This window comes from Patagioenas fasciata, chromosome 13 (genome assembly GCF_037038585.1).
Source record: "Patagioenas fasciata isolate bPatFas1 chromosome 13, bPatFas1.hap1, whole genome shotgun sequence".
NCBI classification, from domain to species: domain Eukaryota; kingdom Metazoa; phylum Chordata; class Aves; order Columbiformes; family Columbidae; genus Patagioenas; species Patagioenas fasciata.
The window spans coordinates 8534852-8552479 of record NC_092532.1 but is presented as its reverse complement, the minus strand read 5'-3'; the positions used below and the strand labels follow the sequence as shown (position 1 = coordinate 8552479).

Below are 17628 nucleotides of genomic sequence, written 5' to 3'. Positions count from 1 at the left end.
GGGATCCTGAGGCAGCCGGGAGTGAGCGCTTCCCTGAGGCTTCTCACCAGGCGCTGAGTCCCAGGGTGTCCTCAGGGTGTCCCTGGGGTGTCCTTGGGTCCCTGGTGCAGGGAGCTCCCTGGGTGCCGGGAGAGGAGCAGGATTGTCCTCGGCACAGGCTCCGGGAGTGAGGAGCCAAGGGCAGCACTAGGGCCCTTCCCAGCTGAGCGCAGCCTCTGTGGGCAGATGTGTCTGGTGCTCTTCTCCCTTCCATCCTGCTTTGAAAAAACCAAACACTTCAGAAAATATGAGCTCAGGCGGGAGGGGGAGGAGGAGGTGTAGAGGCCACGTTTGCTCCCGAGGTGTGTGCGGGAGAGGAGGCAGCTCTGGTCTCGCTGGGGCCGCTACAGGTCGGGCTCAGGGGTGCGAGGGTCTGCGGGGGCTTGGCTGGAGCTGTGGGACCAGCACAGGGGCTGCAGGCCCAGCGGGGAAGGAGGATTTGCCATTTGTAGCCTTGTTTTTTAATCATTTTCTGCCGTTATTGGTATTCATAGCTCACATTTTTCCGGTTACTGTCAGCCTGGGCTTTCATCCATTTTAAAGAGCTATTTTTTCCCTTGTTGATGATGATGATGGTATAAAGACAGATGGTGTAACTGCTTATGAATGTCCTATTTTATTCCCCTCGAACCAGACAGTGCACTTGAAAACGTGTATTATTTCCACATGCTCAGGTTAGAGCCCAGACAGTGTCTGAGCAGCAGCCGGCCGCCCTGCTCCTCCTGCTCCAGGCCGGTGCTGACACCTCCGGGCGGCAGCCGGGAGTGCGGCCGCGCTGGGCCCTTTGTTCGGGTGGGGGCAGTGGGGCGGTGGGGCCATAGGGGCAATGGGGTGGAGGGGGCAACGGGGGCCAGGGGAGCAACGGGGCGGTGGGACGGTGGCTCCCACCCACCTCTGTCAGCACATCTGTCTGCAGCAGCCAGGGCACTGGCCCCAAGGGAGCACCGGAACCGGCAGAGAAAAGCTGGGTGTCCAGAGAGAGGTTAAAGTGAGGATTTGAATAAATAATAGAACCCCTGTAATGAAGGTTTTTAATAAAACCAGATAAAAGCTGCTTTCCATGCCACTGCCTCAGTTGAAGAGACACTATCTCACCCTGCATGGCAGCAGTTTGAAGGCAGCAAGGTGGTTGGGTTGGGTTGAGGGGACCATTTGTTGGTTTTGTCCCCAGAGTGGAAAAAAACTGGAATTTTAAGTTCTGAAACATGAAGCCAGCTGCTGAGTTCCAAGCCCTTCCCTCCAGCAAACTTGACCACAGGCAGACTGCTCGCCTTACCCTTGCATCACCAGTTTGTATGTTCTGACGTGTTAGGTGCTTTGCCCAGCGATGGCACCCAGCACACCTCTTACCTGGGGGTCTTGCTTTGCCTGGCAAACACCACAGGGATCCCTGCAGCTCTCAAGAGTTTCCAGCTTTTAACAGAGTGAAACAGGGGTAGAGTATAAATCACAGTGCTTCCACTTAATATCAGTGCTGATCGCTGGATGCTTTTACAAGTCCCTCCCTGATTTAAGCTGTCGCATTCTCCAAGGGCACTGCTGAGTATCTGCAGCCTCCTAATATATATTTTTAATCCTGATTTCTAGCCCTGTCTTTGTTAGGGGGAGGATGGAAGGTGGTGCTGTAACTGGTCAGGTAGTTCAGATGGAACCTCAGGATAGCCTAGGATTTACCATGACCAGATAATGCGAGTTAAAATTATGAACTGTTCTGCCTAAAAGAGGATATAATGGCTTAAGAGGACCCTTTCTTCCCAGTGTTGATGTAGCCCCTGCCAATTGCGTGGTTGCTGTCAAACTGCAAGCACCAGACATACATACCCGAGGTATTAGATGGTAATGCAGCTGCTGTGGCGTGGTGTCCCGCTGGCGCGGGTGCCTGTGCGCGGAGCGGAGCTGTGCCGTGTCGACACGCTCGGTGCCACCGCCTCGGCACGCCGGGGCTCTGGCTGACAGCCACGGCAGCGGCACTTTGTGTTCTGTTCTGAGCTTTCAGCGCTTCGCTTCACCGAGTATTTTTTCTCCTTCATGCTTTTGCACCTGTGTGATCCTGCCTGTGTTCAAACTCTTCCCCTGGCTGGAGTGGAAATGAGCCCCCGGGCCTCGTGTTGGGGCTGTGGCCGCAGGCAGCAGCGCTGCTCCTTGTGCTGTCTGAGCAGGAGTGAGTGGGGGCATTTCTGCAGTGAATTTGGGGTCTTGGTGACCAGGGTCGGTGCTCTGCAGTGCTGTTCAGCCTAAAGACCTTGAGATGGGGATGAGGAGGAAGGCTGAAGGTGCTGGAGGCTCCAGTCAGTCCCTGGCACTTCTCTAATCCATGGTGTGGTTGGGTAGAAACTTATTATACCAGGTAGCTGATTTACTGTTTGTTACACCTCAGGGGACAACAGTAGCTGTAAGTGGTAGGAGTAGGTGAGATTCTTCATCCCTCCCGTTTTTTCTCTGCCGTTTCTCTCTTGCCCAGCTAGCAGGTGGTGTGGGGAGAGTACGGGTGACACTGGAAGCGGCCACTCAGCTCTTGTGCTTCAGTGCTGGCAGTTGCTCTTGTCCAATGGCAGTTACTTGCTCTTCTGTTTTGACTTCCATTTTTATGTTACACTTTCTGCTTCTCTTGTTTCAGAAGAATCCGTTGAGGATGTGGAAGGGCCCAATGAAACAGCTGGTGATGCTGAAGAGCCTGCTAAGGAGCAAGAGAGTGGAGGGGACAAGGACCAGAGTAAATGGACAGGTGGGTTTTGGTCCCTCTTTTTGTTTAAATCCAGGAAAGTGGGAAGAGCAGTGGTCTGCAGAACTTTTCCCTTCAACAACCGCACCACAGCACTGTCAGTGTGACGTGTTGTCCTCTGAAGCCTTTGTGTGCAGCTTCGTGGCACACTCATGCGGTTTGAGCCAAGTCAGTGACATCCCCTGGGCAGGGGCGGTGGGTCAGAGCTCCCTGTGCTCAGGCACTGGACCTGGCTGGGCCGGGACGGCCACTGGATGAGGAGCAGGGGGAAGGGGCTGCCCCTCCGGGCAGCCGCCAGCACTTCGGGTGGATTAAGCATATCGTGAAACCCACTCTGTGTTGTTACCACTTGAGAGACTGTTAGTCTGCTTTTCCATCACGGTCCTGGCTCTGACAGTAAGATTTTGAGGCAGAGAGGCAGATCCTGAGCTCAGTTAACTGCTTGCTTTCTGCTGGAGCCATGACATCCTGAAATGGAAACTGCAGATGCACAACAATACTTAGGTTGTTGCAGTGGACTCTGAATGGTGTCTCTTTGCAAAATCCTTAGGTGGATTAATTATTAAGGTATTAAGTTACTCTGTCTTTCCAAGAAGATAGTTGCTGTCTTGCAGAGGTGAGTGCGAGGAATCTTTTAAATATTCCTTGCCTTTGAGCCGAGAAAACTGTGAGATTGTCCTCCTCTAGAGAGGGCTGTTCCCCTCCTCGGCATGTGCTGCCGCTTCTGTGCAGGTGTGGAAGTGGAGGCACTGGGAGTGGAACTCAGTTCCCTTGGCCAGGACAGAGCAGTTTGGATTTCCCTCTCTTTCTGCACAGTAGCCCCGTCGGTTTGCAGACTTATGGTTGCTCGGTGTGATGTCTGCGCAGAGACCCTTCTGCCAGGAGCCACCTCCTGCCGGGTTTGTGGTGGCCTCTTAGTGAGACACAGCCAAAGAGATATTCCAGCTCACACGGTCTTCAAAAGGATGAAACGTGGTCTTTCACCTCACTACAGTTTTAATCTCAGCCGTAGGGAGAGTTTGCCGTATGTTTGCTAAATGTTTTCACACCAGCGACCCACTGTTCCATACCTGGGTGTTCTGAGAAGGTGGCGGCAGCATCCTCTGACCTGTCAGCTCCTGTGAACATACAGCAAACAGAGGCAGCACGCCGAGGGGACTGGCATGGTGCTTGTCTCGGGCTGCAAGACTGGCTGGGGAACCGCACACCTGGCAGCTTCATTTGCCCCAGATTTTCCTGGGAATTGACCAACCGTTTGTAAGTACTGACGGGAAGATAATGAGATGAGTAACAGTCGACACGGATTTGTCAAGAACAAATCATGTCAACACGACCCAATTTCCTTCCGTGTGAAGAAGGCCTTGTTTGCAGTCAGTATCTTGCATCTTCTTCTTAGGAAGATTCTTGATGCTGCTTTTCAGGACAGTCTCGAAATGAAGTTCAAACATTATGGTGTAGGTGAAAATACTGTGGAAGGGGTGCATTTCTTCAGCACTGGAAAGCTTCCTCTGGAAGATTGTGTCCATTTCTTGGGGCATCAAGATTGAGAAGCAATTTCAGAAAGACCAAGCAGCAGGAATGGCCCAGAGAGAGGATGGTCTGCATAGCATCAGCTGTGAGAGGAAAATGGAGCAAACAGGCTTATTTGACCCAAAAAGAGAAAACCAAAGGGGAGAACAAGATATGTCGTCTTGTGCATAAAATGCTTCTGAAAGGAAGGAAATAATTTGTTCTCCATGTTCAGGATATAGACAACAAGAAGTGATAGGCTTATATTGAAGGGAGAAAGATTGAGGTTAGATAATAAATTTAAAAAAAAATATATTCTCCTGGTAAAGGTTGTGAAGCACTGGAGTAGATTTTCCGGAAGGTTCCTCAGAGATGTGCGGAGAGGATGAGCCCAGCTGTGTCGGGTGAAGCGGGCAGAGCGGATCCCGCTCTGGGGGACGCTGAGGTGCTGCTGAGACCCGCAGGTCTGTGGAGGGGGAGATGGAAGTGCAGGCCCAGAGCCAATAAGTAGTGTGTTGCAGTGGGGGCTGATAGACCTGTTTTCTGTTCAATTTCTGCTGCAATTTGATCATTATGTTCCTTAGCAATTTACTCACCTTTTGTGCCTCAGTGTCTTAACTGCGCACTGGGTGATTATTTCTTCTGCTTTCTTAAAGACCTGTGCGATCTCTAACAGGCATGGGCTGTATCTCACGAGCTCCCTCCGCACAGACCCCGGGCGGGTCAGGGCTGGTGGCGGCACCGCTGTCCCGTGTCAGTTTTTGCGCGGAAAAGAAAAACCCTCTGTACATTTGCAAAAACGTCTCAGCTGCAACGTAAATTTATCATTTCAGTTATTTATTTATTTTAAAGCAGAATACTCTTAAGCAGAAGCATTTTTTAGGTAATGCTTCCATTACAATATACATGTGCGGAACTCCATCTGATTTAAGGACTGTGCCAGGCAGGGGGATGCTCCTCACCTGATGGCTGAGCTTTAGAAATTATCTCATCGTGACCAATCTGAGATTTATCACAGGCAAACCAGCAAGGAGGAAAGAAATCGTGGCTATTCCCGGCTCCATTTTTAAGGCAGGATGTAAATGATTAATATTCAACACAGTGGTTTCAGCGAAAGCCTGAATCAGACCAGGGCAGATCAGTACAAGACTTTTGAGATTTGAGGTGGGGCTTATATGTGTTTTCTGGCTAGAGAGAAGCACTTCATCTGCAGTGACCCAGCTATGAGAGACTTTCTTAATGCACTGTCAGCTGTATAGATGTAGAATATCAGGGTTTTTTCTACAAAAACAAGAAACAAACTCTGCTTAAAATATAGATTAAAATGAAATATTTCTAGAGGTCTAGCCTGAAGGGCTTTTATTTTTTTTAATGATTTTTTTTTTTTTTATCCATGATGCTCACCTAACACAGGGCAATTAGTGCAATGGAGCGTCCCTGATTCGAATCCGTGGTAGATTGCTATTAAAGGAGGTATTAATGGGCTGCCGAGAGCTGGGAAATTGTTGCAGAAAAGTGTGTTTATGGAGTATGGTGCTGGCAGGCATGATTTCAATCGGATTTGACATGTTTAACATAAATGTATACTGCACAGCTCCTGCAGTTTATGAATAATTCCTACAGGCCCACTGCCTTTCTAATTACTGAAATTGAAAAAAACAGGTCAGGCACATCCTGACGGAAATCTATTACTGCCCCTCCCCCGCTGCTGCTTTTTTCTGCTTTTTTAGTATATGGCGTTTGTTGAGCACTTAATGAGGGGGAGAGTCTGTGGAGCAGAGCAAGGGCGCTGGAGCGATGGGCGCTGGAGCGATGGGCGCTGGCTCCTGGTGAAGGAAACCCAGCGGAGGGCTGGCAGCACATGGGGATTGCGCCTTTTCCCCCGGGTTTCACAAAGCACCGAAGGCTCCGGGCAGCAGCCACTGTGCCAGGCCGGCCGGCTCCCTGCAGGCACACACTGTGCCGGGCAGCGGGGAGGCCAGGGACCAGCAGCGGCTGGGGGACCCCAGGGCCCATCGCCCTTCTTGGGTCAGGCAGGGGATCCTCCCTGGGCTGCACCACAGCCGTGGGCACCGCCCGAGCTGCAGAGCATCCCCGTCACCCTCTGCTGGGTCCCCCGTCCTGCCCCTCCACTCCAACCACCTGCACCAGTCTCTGGTGCTCCCTTGCAGTCAGCCTGGGCGGCTTTGTGACTTTTTTTCAGCTTTCTTTTCCTGTTTATACCTGGTGAAGTATGGCTACTCATGGCTACTGCCAGCCCTTCTTGCTGGTTTTAAGGAGTTAGCGTAATTGTTTAGGCCATCTCCCAGTCTTAACATGTTGATTTTAGTAAATCAGTTGTTACGAACTCTCATGGTGGGTTAGTTGAAATACTTATTCAACTGAATTGAACAGTAATATTCATACATATCGATAGTTGACTAAGGAACCATATTAAATAAGTAAATGTAAAATATTATTGCTTATTTCCTTTCAGCCACTTAGTAATTAAAAACCCCCAAGATTTCCTGTGGTTCTAAAGATATAACTGTAGACACCGTTGCTGGAAGAGAAGGTGCAGAGCTTTAGGTACCACTGTGTGAAAGTGGGCCCCTGGGATGGGGTGATTTTCTCCATGCCCTGCCTTTCCTTGTGCCCTGCGTGATTCTCTGAGTGGCCAAGAGGCAGGGAAGCCACCCAGAACTTTTCTTTCAGGTGCATTTGCTGGTGTGTTTCACTAGTCGTGTGCCAAGGTCAGTGTCTGCAGCAGCCGCTGCCACGGATGTATCTGAGCACCAGACCCCGCGTGGCAGAGCCACCTGTGGCCACAGTGCTCACCAGCTCTCTTGCTCCCTGAGTCGGAGCCGGGATTGTTATAATCTTTGGGATTGCTCCGTGGCTTTGTGCATTGCTCCGGGACCTTCTGTCCAACCTGCACAGCCCATTTTCTGTCTCCCAGCGCAGGGCTCTGGGTTGGCAGCACTGTGTTGGAGCCTCGTGCCAGGAGCAGCGCGGTGCCCAGCGTGTCCCAGGGTCTGCAGGGACATGGGTCAATCTGTCGTGCTTGTGATGGCAAGGAAAGCTCTACTTCCAGTTGCCCCTTGTGCTGCTCAGCATTTCATATTTCTGGGTGTTCTGTGTTTGGACACAGTGTGGCAGAAAAGTCTGGTGGTGACTGGGGCTTCTGTGTACTGTAATATGAATATTTAATAGTAATTCAGTCGTTCATACTCTCTGCAGGCTGGAAGGTATGACACAGCATTAGAAAAACAAATTATTTGACCATTTTCAGGGCCACATTTCTGAAAGGCAGCAATAAAGGTCTAGTAGAAAAGCATGCTTGCGGATCTCTGTGTATTTACTCCTGCCTATCATGTGATCACGTTATTTATCAAATACAGAGTTGAAAAAATACTGTAGAGCAACAGGCAATATACAGGCCTGTTAGTATGGCTACATCATCTTATTAGAACGAATGGTACCTTCAGGGAATAAGGAATGTAAACAGAGTGTTTCGGAAGGAAACATCAGACCCTGTGTGGTCAGACAGGGAACGTGACCATGCTGGGCAGTGCCATGCACACACGGCCCTTCGGGAGCTCCGGTCACTGCTCTGTCACCGCGGTCCCTCGATGGAGTCACCTCCCCAGAGTTATTCTTGCCTTATTAATACAACTTGCACCTGTTTGCCGGAGAGGCTGAGACTGAAGCTTTGTGCGCCGTGATTCTGGGCTCCTGCGCAGCTTTAATGGAGCTGCGCGGGGAGGCCTTGGCCGTGGGGCTTGGCCTTGCCCATCACCACGGGTGAGGCTGCACGAGCGTGGGAACAGGTGAAACAGTCTGCCCAGCGGCGGGATTTCGGGAGGAAAGCCGCTGAACCGTGCAGGGTGCCGGCTGCGGGGGCGTTCCCCACCACGGGCTGTGCGGGCACGGCAGGGCTGGCGGGTCCCAGCGCTCGTGATGCTGAGTAACTGCTCCAAGAAAACATCAGGGAAGATGTGAGGAGTGAGGCACCACCAAATATGGAATTTTATTTTCCATCGGGCAGTGAAAACACGGTTCCCTAGTCCTGCTGAAAACTTTTTCCCAGGCCAGCTGCTGGACTGAGCCGGAAGGGATTTTTTCCAGTAGGCTGGGGGTGGGGAGGGCACTGGCTCTTAAATCAGTGGCGATGGCAGAAACCCCACTGTAAATTTCTAGGGCAAGTGGCAAGCTGGTTTACGGAATGCAGGGAGTTGAGAACCTCTGGCTTACGGAAAGCAGCATGAATTAATAATCATTTAATTGGCTTCTCCATTATGTTGCTGGGTTGGGAGATGGAAGTTTAGATGAAGGGGCTGTCAGTGGTACTTCAGCTAAAAGAACCCGATGGCTGGGAGGGGGTAACGGTTCCCTTCCCACCAGGACGGGGAGCAGACGGCTTTGTGGACCTTTGCCGGTTTTGCCTGTGAACCCAGCAAGAGAAAGAATCCCCACTTCAAGGAATTTTCCCATCTCACCTCTGAAATACCACCTGGGAGGATTTCTGCTCCTCCTCTGAAAAGCAGAAGCTGCCAAGACAAGTCGGTGTGTGAGAAGCGCTGCAGCAGGGCAGCCTGTCTGCACAGCTCCATCCTGCTGCGCCCGGCTTTTGGGTACGCTTGCTGAGAAACAGATTTTTCTCTAAAGTCAGCAAATCTGAACTAAATCCATTTAAAGAGTCAAAAAATAAAAATACCAGTTGATAGATAGTTGTACATCATACTTTAGACCCATATGCCTTTTTCTTTTCTGTGAAGCCTGTACCTCTAGTGCAGTCTTGCCTGTGGTTAGTGCGCAGGCCTGTGCTCACCATCCCCGGTGCCGAGCTGCCATTCATGGCCGAGGCTCTTGTGACATTTTTGGATGAGGAGGTTTTGTCCCGTCGGCCCCTCGGGCTCGGGGAGCTCTGCCAGCAGCACCGAGCCACCTGCCCTCATTTCTCCAGGCAGAAGAGAGTTCTTAATTCCTCTGATCTGTGATGTGGACTGAATGTGTCACTTTATGTGTTTGGCTGTTTATCAACAATAAACTTTGGTCTCAGTGTTAAAATTCCCACTCGAGCTGTCAACTCAAAAGATAATACTTAGAGCAAATATTCAGTATGCATTTTTCAGAACTCTGCAACAAACTGGTTATTCTGGGGCCTGGACAATCATTAATAATTCTGGTTTTGAAGGATTAAAGTTATGGGTTGAGTCAAGCGCATTTAGTAATACTGGGCGCTTTTGAGGTGGTAAGTAAAAGTCAATTTTAATTACCCTTTACTTTTCCCTAATTCTAAGAAGGCAACTTCCCAGTAGGAAGGAAATAAGGAAATACCCTGTTGTGACTGCAGAGGTTACGGCTGGCATTAGCAGCTACGGGCTGCTTGGCAGCTGAGTTGGATTCAGTTGCCGTGTCTGAGAACGCTGGTGAGGTGCCAGCGCACGGCGGGGGGTTGGCACAGGGTGGGCCGGGGGCTGCCCCGCGGTGCCAGCGCTGGTCCCACCTCCGGCGGGGACACCAGGGCTGGAGTGGGGCTGACACGGCTGTGCTGGTGGAACGGCTCTGCCGACACCCCATCAGGGCTGACGCTTTGGCGTCCAGGGCCGCACTGAGGAGTGGACGATGTCAGCAGTGATCAGCTCCCATCGGGGCCGCTCATGTCACACCGGACTCAGGCAGGGCCGGGTGGCCCCCCCACCGTGGTGCTGGCTCTTGGCACTGGTCTGTGCCACCCAGGCCCTGTGAGGGAGGCAGGGACACTGTCCTCGGCGGAGGAGCCGCACAGGCAGGTCCGGGGCAGCACTGTGTTTCTCACCCTTCAAGCACCTTTCATTAGTAAGACCTAAGGGAGGGTGGCTTTGGTCTTGCAGACACCGTAATGACTTTGCAGTTCCGACCCCAGGACAGACTCAGGTTCCGCCATGATCAGCCCCTTTCTCTGTGCAGGAGATCTGTCCCAGGTCAGCCCTGGCACCGCAGACTCGTTTTACACAAAGAAACGCCAGGTTTGGAGCAGTGTCCTAGCACCAGAGCTCTTCTGATCCCTGCCTCCCTCTGGCAACGTTGTCGTGTTTGCAATACCTGTTTTCCCTCTCCTGGAAGTTTTTTGCCTCTGTTGAGCTGAACCGCTCTAGAGGTGGGTCTGGCAGGGGAGGCGTTAGAAATGGACTGTGTTATGCTGTGATGTGGTACCTTCTGGAACACGGCTCGTGGTGGTGAGTGGAAGGTTCTTTGAGAAAGAAGCACTTCACCGGCATCTTACTCTGACGGCATCTTCTGAAGCAAGGAGCATATACCAGTGGGTTCACAAAGAGAATAAGAGACAAGGGGAAGAGTATGGGGGGACTGGTCTAAGAGCGTTACAGTGCCTTGTTAATCGGCAGCCGATCCATCATATTAAATATCCAGCTGTCATATATTACCTTTCAAGTGAAAATGAATAACTCCCATTAAGGGCGAAATGGGTTTGAAGTCGATTCGAGACAGATTAAAGTACTGTTATGAATGTGTGTTCGGGGAGGAGGAGACGGGGGCTGTGTATAATATACTTGTCCTTACAGTTTTTAAATAATAGATGTCCCACAAATTTATGTACTGCAGGCTGCCGGGGTTCGGGGGAGGGGGAAAGGTCAGGGATGTGCTTCTCAGAGTGCCGTGGCTTGCAGTGTTTTGCTGTTGACTTCTTGGCTCATTGGCCTTTTCCTGTTTTGCTGCAATCCAGTCTCCTCAGCCTGCTGTGGGATGGTCCGTGTCCCACGCCAGCCCTGGCTGCGGCTGGTCCCACTCAGCCAGCGCGGCTCTGGTGGCAGCACTTGCCAGGAAGTGCCCTCGGCTGTTCCTCCCGAGGGGCCCGGGCTGGCCATGGCGTCCCGGCTGTGCCATCCGGGCAGCGCGCACTGTGCCGCGGGGCGCAGATCGGCCGGGTTTGTGGCCACGGCTTCCAGCACCTGCAAAGCAAACATATTCCAGAGTGTTTGCATGCAAAATGTCCTGGTGAGCCAGGAGCATGAGTTCTGCTTCATCAAGTCAGCGTGGCTGCTCGTGGGGGTGACACACGGGCCTGCACATCTGGCCAAGCGTTTGTGTCTGACCAGACATGGGACGAGACTCTCCTGCACCCAACAGGTTGTAAGCAGCCCACAGAAACAGCTGAGATTTCTCTCGTTCTGTAAATGACACAATTCCCTTACTAGGGAAGATAATCAGCAATGAACTTTTTTTGGCCAGGCGTGCTTTGTAGGACACAAGTTAGTCCACACTCATCCTCCTCCAACTCCTTGGTATGTGTTTCAAGAAACAGCAACAGAGTAAATGGAACTCGCTTTGTCCAACTTAAGCCTCTTTGAGGATGTCCTGATATAAATCTCTTTTTGTTGCAGCACCAGCCAGCCAGGCAGAGAAGGAGCTGACAGAGCCTCCAGCATCCTCTAAACGAATATCATTTCCCAGCAGCTCTGAGTCACCTCTCTCCTTTAAATGGTCAAAAACTTCAGAGGAGACCAAATCAGAGCAGGTAAGGAAGAAGAACCCATTTTTTTGTGCATCCACAAGCAGGTAATTTGTTTCATATGTGCCAAAAGCAAAGAATAAAATAGGAGAAGGAGGATGAAAGGTGATAACTGTTGGTAGGAGAAGGCATCGAATTATTAAAGTCTAGCTGTAAGGAAAATGGAAAGCAGCAGCTGTAACAATTGTGTGATTCATTTGTCTGGCTCTGCAGATGTACCAGTGTCCATATTGCAAGTACAGTAACACGGACGTGAACCGGCTGCGGGTGCATGCCATGACCCAGCACTCGGTGCAGCCCATGCTGCGCTGCCCGCTCTGCCAGGACATGCTCAACAACAAGATCCATCTGCAGCTGCACCTCACCCACCTGCACAGCGTGTCGCCTGACTGCGTCGAGAAGCTCATCATGACGGTGAGTGGCTGCGCAGAGCACGAACGGCGACGGGCTGAGCCAGAGGGACGGGCTGGCTGCCTGCCCTGGCCTCGCTGCGCTGGGCAGCTCCAGCCTCGCAGGTTTTTGCCATCCCTGCATGCTGTGTCTACAGAGACGATCTTGTCCATGCTTGAGCACTCTGGGAACTGGCAATATTGCAGTGTTGAGTAATTTCCCTGTGAAGAGGTTAGGATAAATATGATTTCCTTTAAGTCCTGAGGTCATTGCATGGGATCACGTTTTGCACAGAGCTGCTGGGAGATGCTTTAGCTGATGTGCTGCTCCTGTTGCAGAGGGAAAGTGCTGGTGTGTTGATGAGCACTTCCCAAGGAGGACAGCCAGGGTGATTAAGGTAACATTACAGGAAATTAGATATCGGGCTTCTGCTTAAAATATGATTTTAAGAACCAATAGAGGAACTTCCCTTGGCAGTCTCATCTCCTGGAGAGGAGACAGTCTATTGTGCTGCCCATGTTCTGCGCTTCGTTCACTTAATGAGGATAATTGTTGTGGTTGTATGAGATAAGTTGGATCTGTTACTTCTGCGAGGAGTCACTCCAACCAAAATTACAATGCTTCTGTTGTGCAACAGTTCCCTTTTTTCTAAGTAACCTGAACAAGCGAGGGATGAGCTGCAGCTGGCCCAGGGGAGGTGTAGCTTTACGGGACCGTTGAATACTGGAGCTAATGTTTCATGTGTTGTTTTTAAGATGGTTTGAAATTCCTGATTTTGACTTAAAATTGAAGCATAGGCAGATAAAATTCTCTGAAGTGGGAAGTTAGCCACTGGAGTGTGGAGCAAAAGTTTGGTACGTAAAGTCAGCTGTCTTCATGTAGAGCTCAAAACTTGTCACGACTCCACTTCCCAAGCTGTTTGCCAAACAGCGTGGTGCCTGTGGATGGGCTGGGGTTGCTGTTGCAATATTCTGATGAGGAGCAGAAGCTCAGGGTGGCAGGTTGTAGTTTGCACTGGGCTCTTGTTCTGCCCTGCATCCTTTTGCAGCACCCGGCATGGGAATCCTCCTCCAACACCACCTCTGAGGAAGCAAAATTCATCTGACTCAAGAGCCAGTGCTTGCGAAAAGCGGTAAATGAACAGTGCAGTGTCCAGGTTCTCACGTGCAGGACCCGGGTTTGTGCTGTGCCGAGCTGCTGGCGAGCGCCTGGTTGTGTGTACAGCTGCGGGGCCTCTTCTGTAGGATCTGGACCTGCTGTCACAGCACAAAAACGCTCCCAAAGGCTCACCCACCCCCCGGCACCTAGCACATGCTTCAGTAAATAACATTTTGAGTCCCAGAATGTTGTTTTCATGAATTCTCTTTTCATAGGTTTCACATGAGCACACCGTTCCATTTGCTAGTGTCAGTTTAGGATACAGGTAGCTTTAATAAGACACATTTTCAAAAACCTTTCCAAATTCACAAATAAGATGTAGTGTCAGATTATTTCTTCGGTATAATCTTCAAGGCAAGGTTGTGTCTGCAGTTAAGAACTTGTTGCTAAGTATATAAAGTAAATATTTATTTTGATTCCTGACAGTTTTTTCTCTTTGTGATTTTTTTTCCTTGCACCCCATTTCTGCTTGTTTTCTCCCTTCTTTGCCAATTCCTGACAATGAAGGTGACTAATACCATGTTTGTCTTAATCCTCCTGTTCCATATCAACTCGCCTCCTGTGACATCGTTGGAACAACCACATGCAACGCTGCCCAGCTTTTCTCTCACAGTTCTCTTGTTCTCTTTCTATCACCCTCCGGTCCTCTTATAGCTCCTTCTCAAATGCCTTTATGCCTTTTATCTTCCTCCTTTGCTTTACCAGCTACCTGTCCTTCCCTTTTTCTGCTCTCTCGGCCCCGCCGGGCCGCGCAGAGTCCTGTGCCCTGGCCATCTGTACAGGCTCACAGTGGCCACAGTTGGACCAGCACTCCCAACCACCCACGAGAAGCACATCTGCCCAAGTAGGTGCCACATTGTAGAACCCGTTAAGCACCCGGCCAGGCTGACACCCCAGCACCCTCTGAATGACAAAACCTCGAGAGGCAGGGAGAGGCACAGCAGCGGTTCTGGCCTTCCGGAGCTGCTGTGCCTGCGGGCGCTGCCAGGCTTTGGCTCCTGCACCCAGGACAAGGAGCAGTCCCCTCACAAAGACCTGGGTCTCTCCGACCTGCATCTGTTTTGATTGATGGTGCTTGAGTGTGTAAATACCTTCTGAGGACTTGAAGGAATCTTACAAGCTTCTGACTAAATTGGTGGAAGACACTTTGACCTTCCAAGAGCCGTAAGCAGGAGCTGAGCTGCTTTCTCAATGCCAGCAAGCGTAACCAGTTTGCTAAGGGTGTCTGTTACGCTGGGTGAAATGGTTTGTTCTGGGCCGGGCTGTCAGCAGGACATGCGGTCTGGCACGTCTGCGGTTGGGCTGGTCCATCCTCTCAACCAGAGCAGGTCTGTGTCCTCCAGGATGCTAGGAGACTCGACTCAGAAGCCACTCGTTCAAGAGCTCAGGACATCCTGCAGACATGGCAGCGCTGGAGAGGATGGTCCGTGTGGGTCCCCGTATGCTGCGCTGGAACAGGGCCGCATCCCTCTGCCAGGAGAGCTGTGGAGACGGGCTGAGCCTTCAAGTTCATCGTCTTGGGTGCTTCTGGTTTTTCCACCTGGCTGTTGCCCCTGACCCTGTGCAGCTCTTTCCTTTGGTCCCTAGACACATGTCCAGGGAGGAAGATTGACTCACCTGCCTCAAGTCGAGTACATGTTGGTCAAGAGGGTCATTCTTTTTTTACATTAAATGGCAAATACTTTGAGAAATCAGTACGGCTTGTGCAGAATGTAGCAGCATCAAAGATTCCTGTCTCACTCTGACATGTGAATCTAGTCTTGGTGCCACTGCGAGGGATTTGCAGTCCAGTAAATGGGAACCGGGTCCCTTTCGCCACAGCATCTTTGCGCTCGGCGTTTGGAGGAGGCTCCAGTTAATAATACCTTATCAGACGCCTTTCAGGAACCTGCAGTGTCTAATATGTCTGTTACCATGGTAACAGCTGCTTGCTTGTGCTCAGCATCTCGGGGCTGGCTCTCCGTGCCTCATCCTTTCCCGCAGCCAGCAGCCCGGCTGCCGGGCCCAGGGGACGCGTGGGTCCCCCACCCACTGGGGCACTGGGATGGGGCTGCTGGGAGAGAGGAGCTTGAGCCGCGTCCCCACACAGCGTGAGGCAGAGCCAGGGCTCCCACTGGCCCCGTCTCCTGCGGTTTCCTTCCACGGGGCTGCTGAAGGTTCCAAGGTTCCTTGGACGTGGCATTCCAGCCGGTCCGAGCGGGTCTAATCGCCATCTTTCCATGTAACAGCCTCTGCGCCGCTTCAGCAGAGAGCCCCTTAATGAGGGTGAAGCGCAGTTCGCATGCACAGTCTGTTGACAAGACTGATGGGCTGGAGCTGGGAGCAAGGACGGCTTCCCGAGAGCCTCCGGGAGCCGAGCTCAACCTCTGCACATCCCTCTCCCATCCACCCTCTTGTCAGTTTTATCTTCCTCAGTTTAGGGCGTCTTTCCAGTGTTTCCAGCGATCTTTCCGTCTTTTTCTTTTCTCCCTTGCTCTACGAGTGATTCTTGCCCGTCCCTGCCATCCTCTACCTCTCGCTCTTGCTATCTCTGTGTTTTTTCCCTCTTTCCTATTGTCTTTTCTTATTGCTCTCTCCCTTCTGCTGTCATTCAATTTTTCTGTCTCCCTCCTTCTCGCCCCCTCTTGCTCCCCCCTTTCCCTCTCACTCTGTGTCTCATTCTCCATCTCGGATGAAGGTAATGAAAATAATCGGGCTTCATTAATTCTGAGCCCTGTGAGATGATAGCCATTTGGAGCCATGTTTGCCAATTAGATGGTCTAAATTAGAAGTGACCTTGGTATACTGCCATCGCTTTGCCTCTCTGAGTCTAATGAAGCTTTTCACTCCAGCACCCTCTCTCTCTCTTTGTAATGGAAATTACCTCCTTTGTCTGGTTCGGGAACCTTGCATTGCATGTGTATTTCCCCCTGGTTGCATGGACATAGGGAGAGTAATGTATCTCCTCAGACCCCATCTAGAGATTTTATTTTCAAAGCCGCACAATTTCAGTATTTTGGGGCATTCACAGAGGAACCGCAGAGACCGTCCACACCGTGGGTCACTCGGGCAGAGCGGGCAGATCCAGCGCCCAAGGGCAGCTGGCTGTTCATGCTGGCCAAGATTAATTTTTTGGACGTGCCAAGAATATGTTCGTGTCATGCTGCCCTGGGCCTCTGGCCTGTGATACGCCTGATACGCGGCTCTGCAGTTCATCATCTCAAGAATCTGTTAGATCGAGAGGTGGCGGGAGCCATGCAGGTCACTGCGAGGGTTGTCAGCGGTGCAGGGTGGACGCCCAGGCTGCTCAGAGCCGTGCTGGGCTGGTCCGTAGGTGTGGGGCAGGTGCCACCAGCTGAGGGTGCCAGTGGGATGGGGAGGTGGTACAGGCCGTGTGGGTTCTTGTTACGGTCACTCACTGGGCCACAGCGTCTGTAGAAATGGCCAATGAATTGGGGTGCCCTCACATGTCAGTGGATCTTGCCACTGTAAAGAAATTTTACCTATTCCAGGGGATCTCAGTTCCATCCAAAAGGGAGGGTCCTTGGAAGCAGAGAGGCTTGTCCCAACAGCTTTCCACCTTCCAAGGCAGACAGGGCTCCTGTGCAGCCTGCTCCAGAGGGCAGCTCTTGGCCGGCGGTGCAGGCCAAGGGGAGACGTTCCCAGGTGGGGCTGCACAGTCCCAGGGCTGAGCTTCCCCCTGCACTCCTTACCCAGCAAGCTGCTCACTGCACCCTGCGCGACAGGGATGGGGATGGGTGGTCGGAGCGAAGGGTGCACCCCGAGTGCCTGCCCCGGCGTTAGGGCTTCCCAGACTTTAAGGTGACGCTGCGTCAGTCACTGAAATGACAATAAACAGAGCCCGACCCACTGTTGTGTCTGGACGCCGGCTCAGAGGGAGCGGGCCGGGGTGAGCTGCTGATCCCTCCCCATCTCCAGGCTGGTTGAGAGTGAGGCAGGTGGAGGAACCATTTGCCATCGTGCAATGACGTTGCTCTGGAGAGGAGCCGCAGGCGCTCCTGGGCTGCAGAGATGGCTCTGGAGTGACACATGGCCCCGCTGGAAGGCTTCACTGGTAGCTTCTGGGCCAGAGATGGCAGCTGCAGAGGGGATACAGTTTCCTATTAGACAGAGCAAAATGAGCATGTATGGAAGAAGGAAGGGGAAAAGACAAATCACGTTTGTTGGGCTCACATCTGTAGGGTTGTTACTTTAATAATGGTTCAACTTGACTGACGTGTTGCCTCTGTGGACCAGCTGGTGCTGCGAAGACCTTTAAACAGGGAGATGGAGGAGTGGAGCGGGACTGAGGATGGTGCCGGGGTTACGCACAGGTATC

General features: G+C 51.8%; 1 protein-coding gene across 5 annotated transcripts in view; it reads left to right on the top strand.

Annotated features, from left to right (window-relative positions):
• ZFHX3 (zinc finger homeobox 3) overlaps window positions 1-17628 on the top strand; it is a 547783-nt gene that overhangs the window by 511734 nt on the left and 18421 nt on the right. For 4 of the 5 annotated variants that reach the window (XM_071814502.1, XM_065847943.2, XM_071814503.1 and 1 more), the window contains 3 exons: window positions 2657-2764; window positions 11635-11768; window positions 11976-12176. In XM_071814502.1, coding sequence (XP_071670603.1) covers window positions 2657-2764; window positions 11635-11768; window positions 11976-12176 — 443 coding nt within the window. The remainder of the gene's footprint in view (window positions 1-2656; window positions 2765-11634; window positions 11769-11975; window positions 12177-17628) is intronic. The other variant, XM_065847947.2, reaches the window with a different exon arrangement.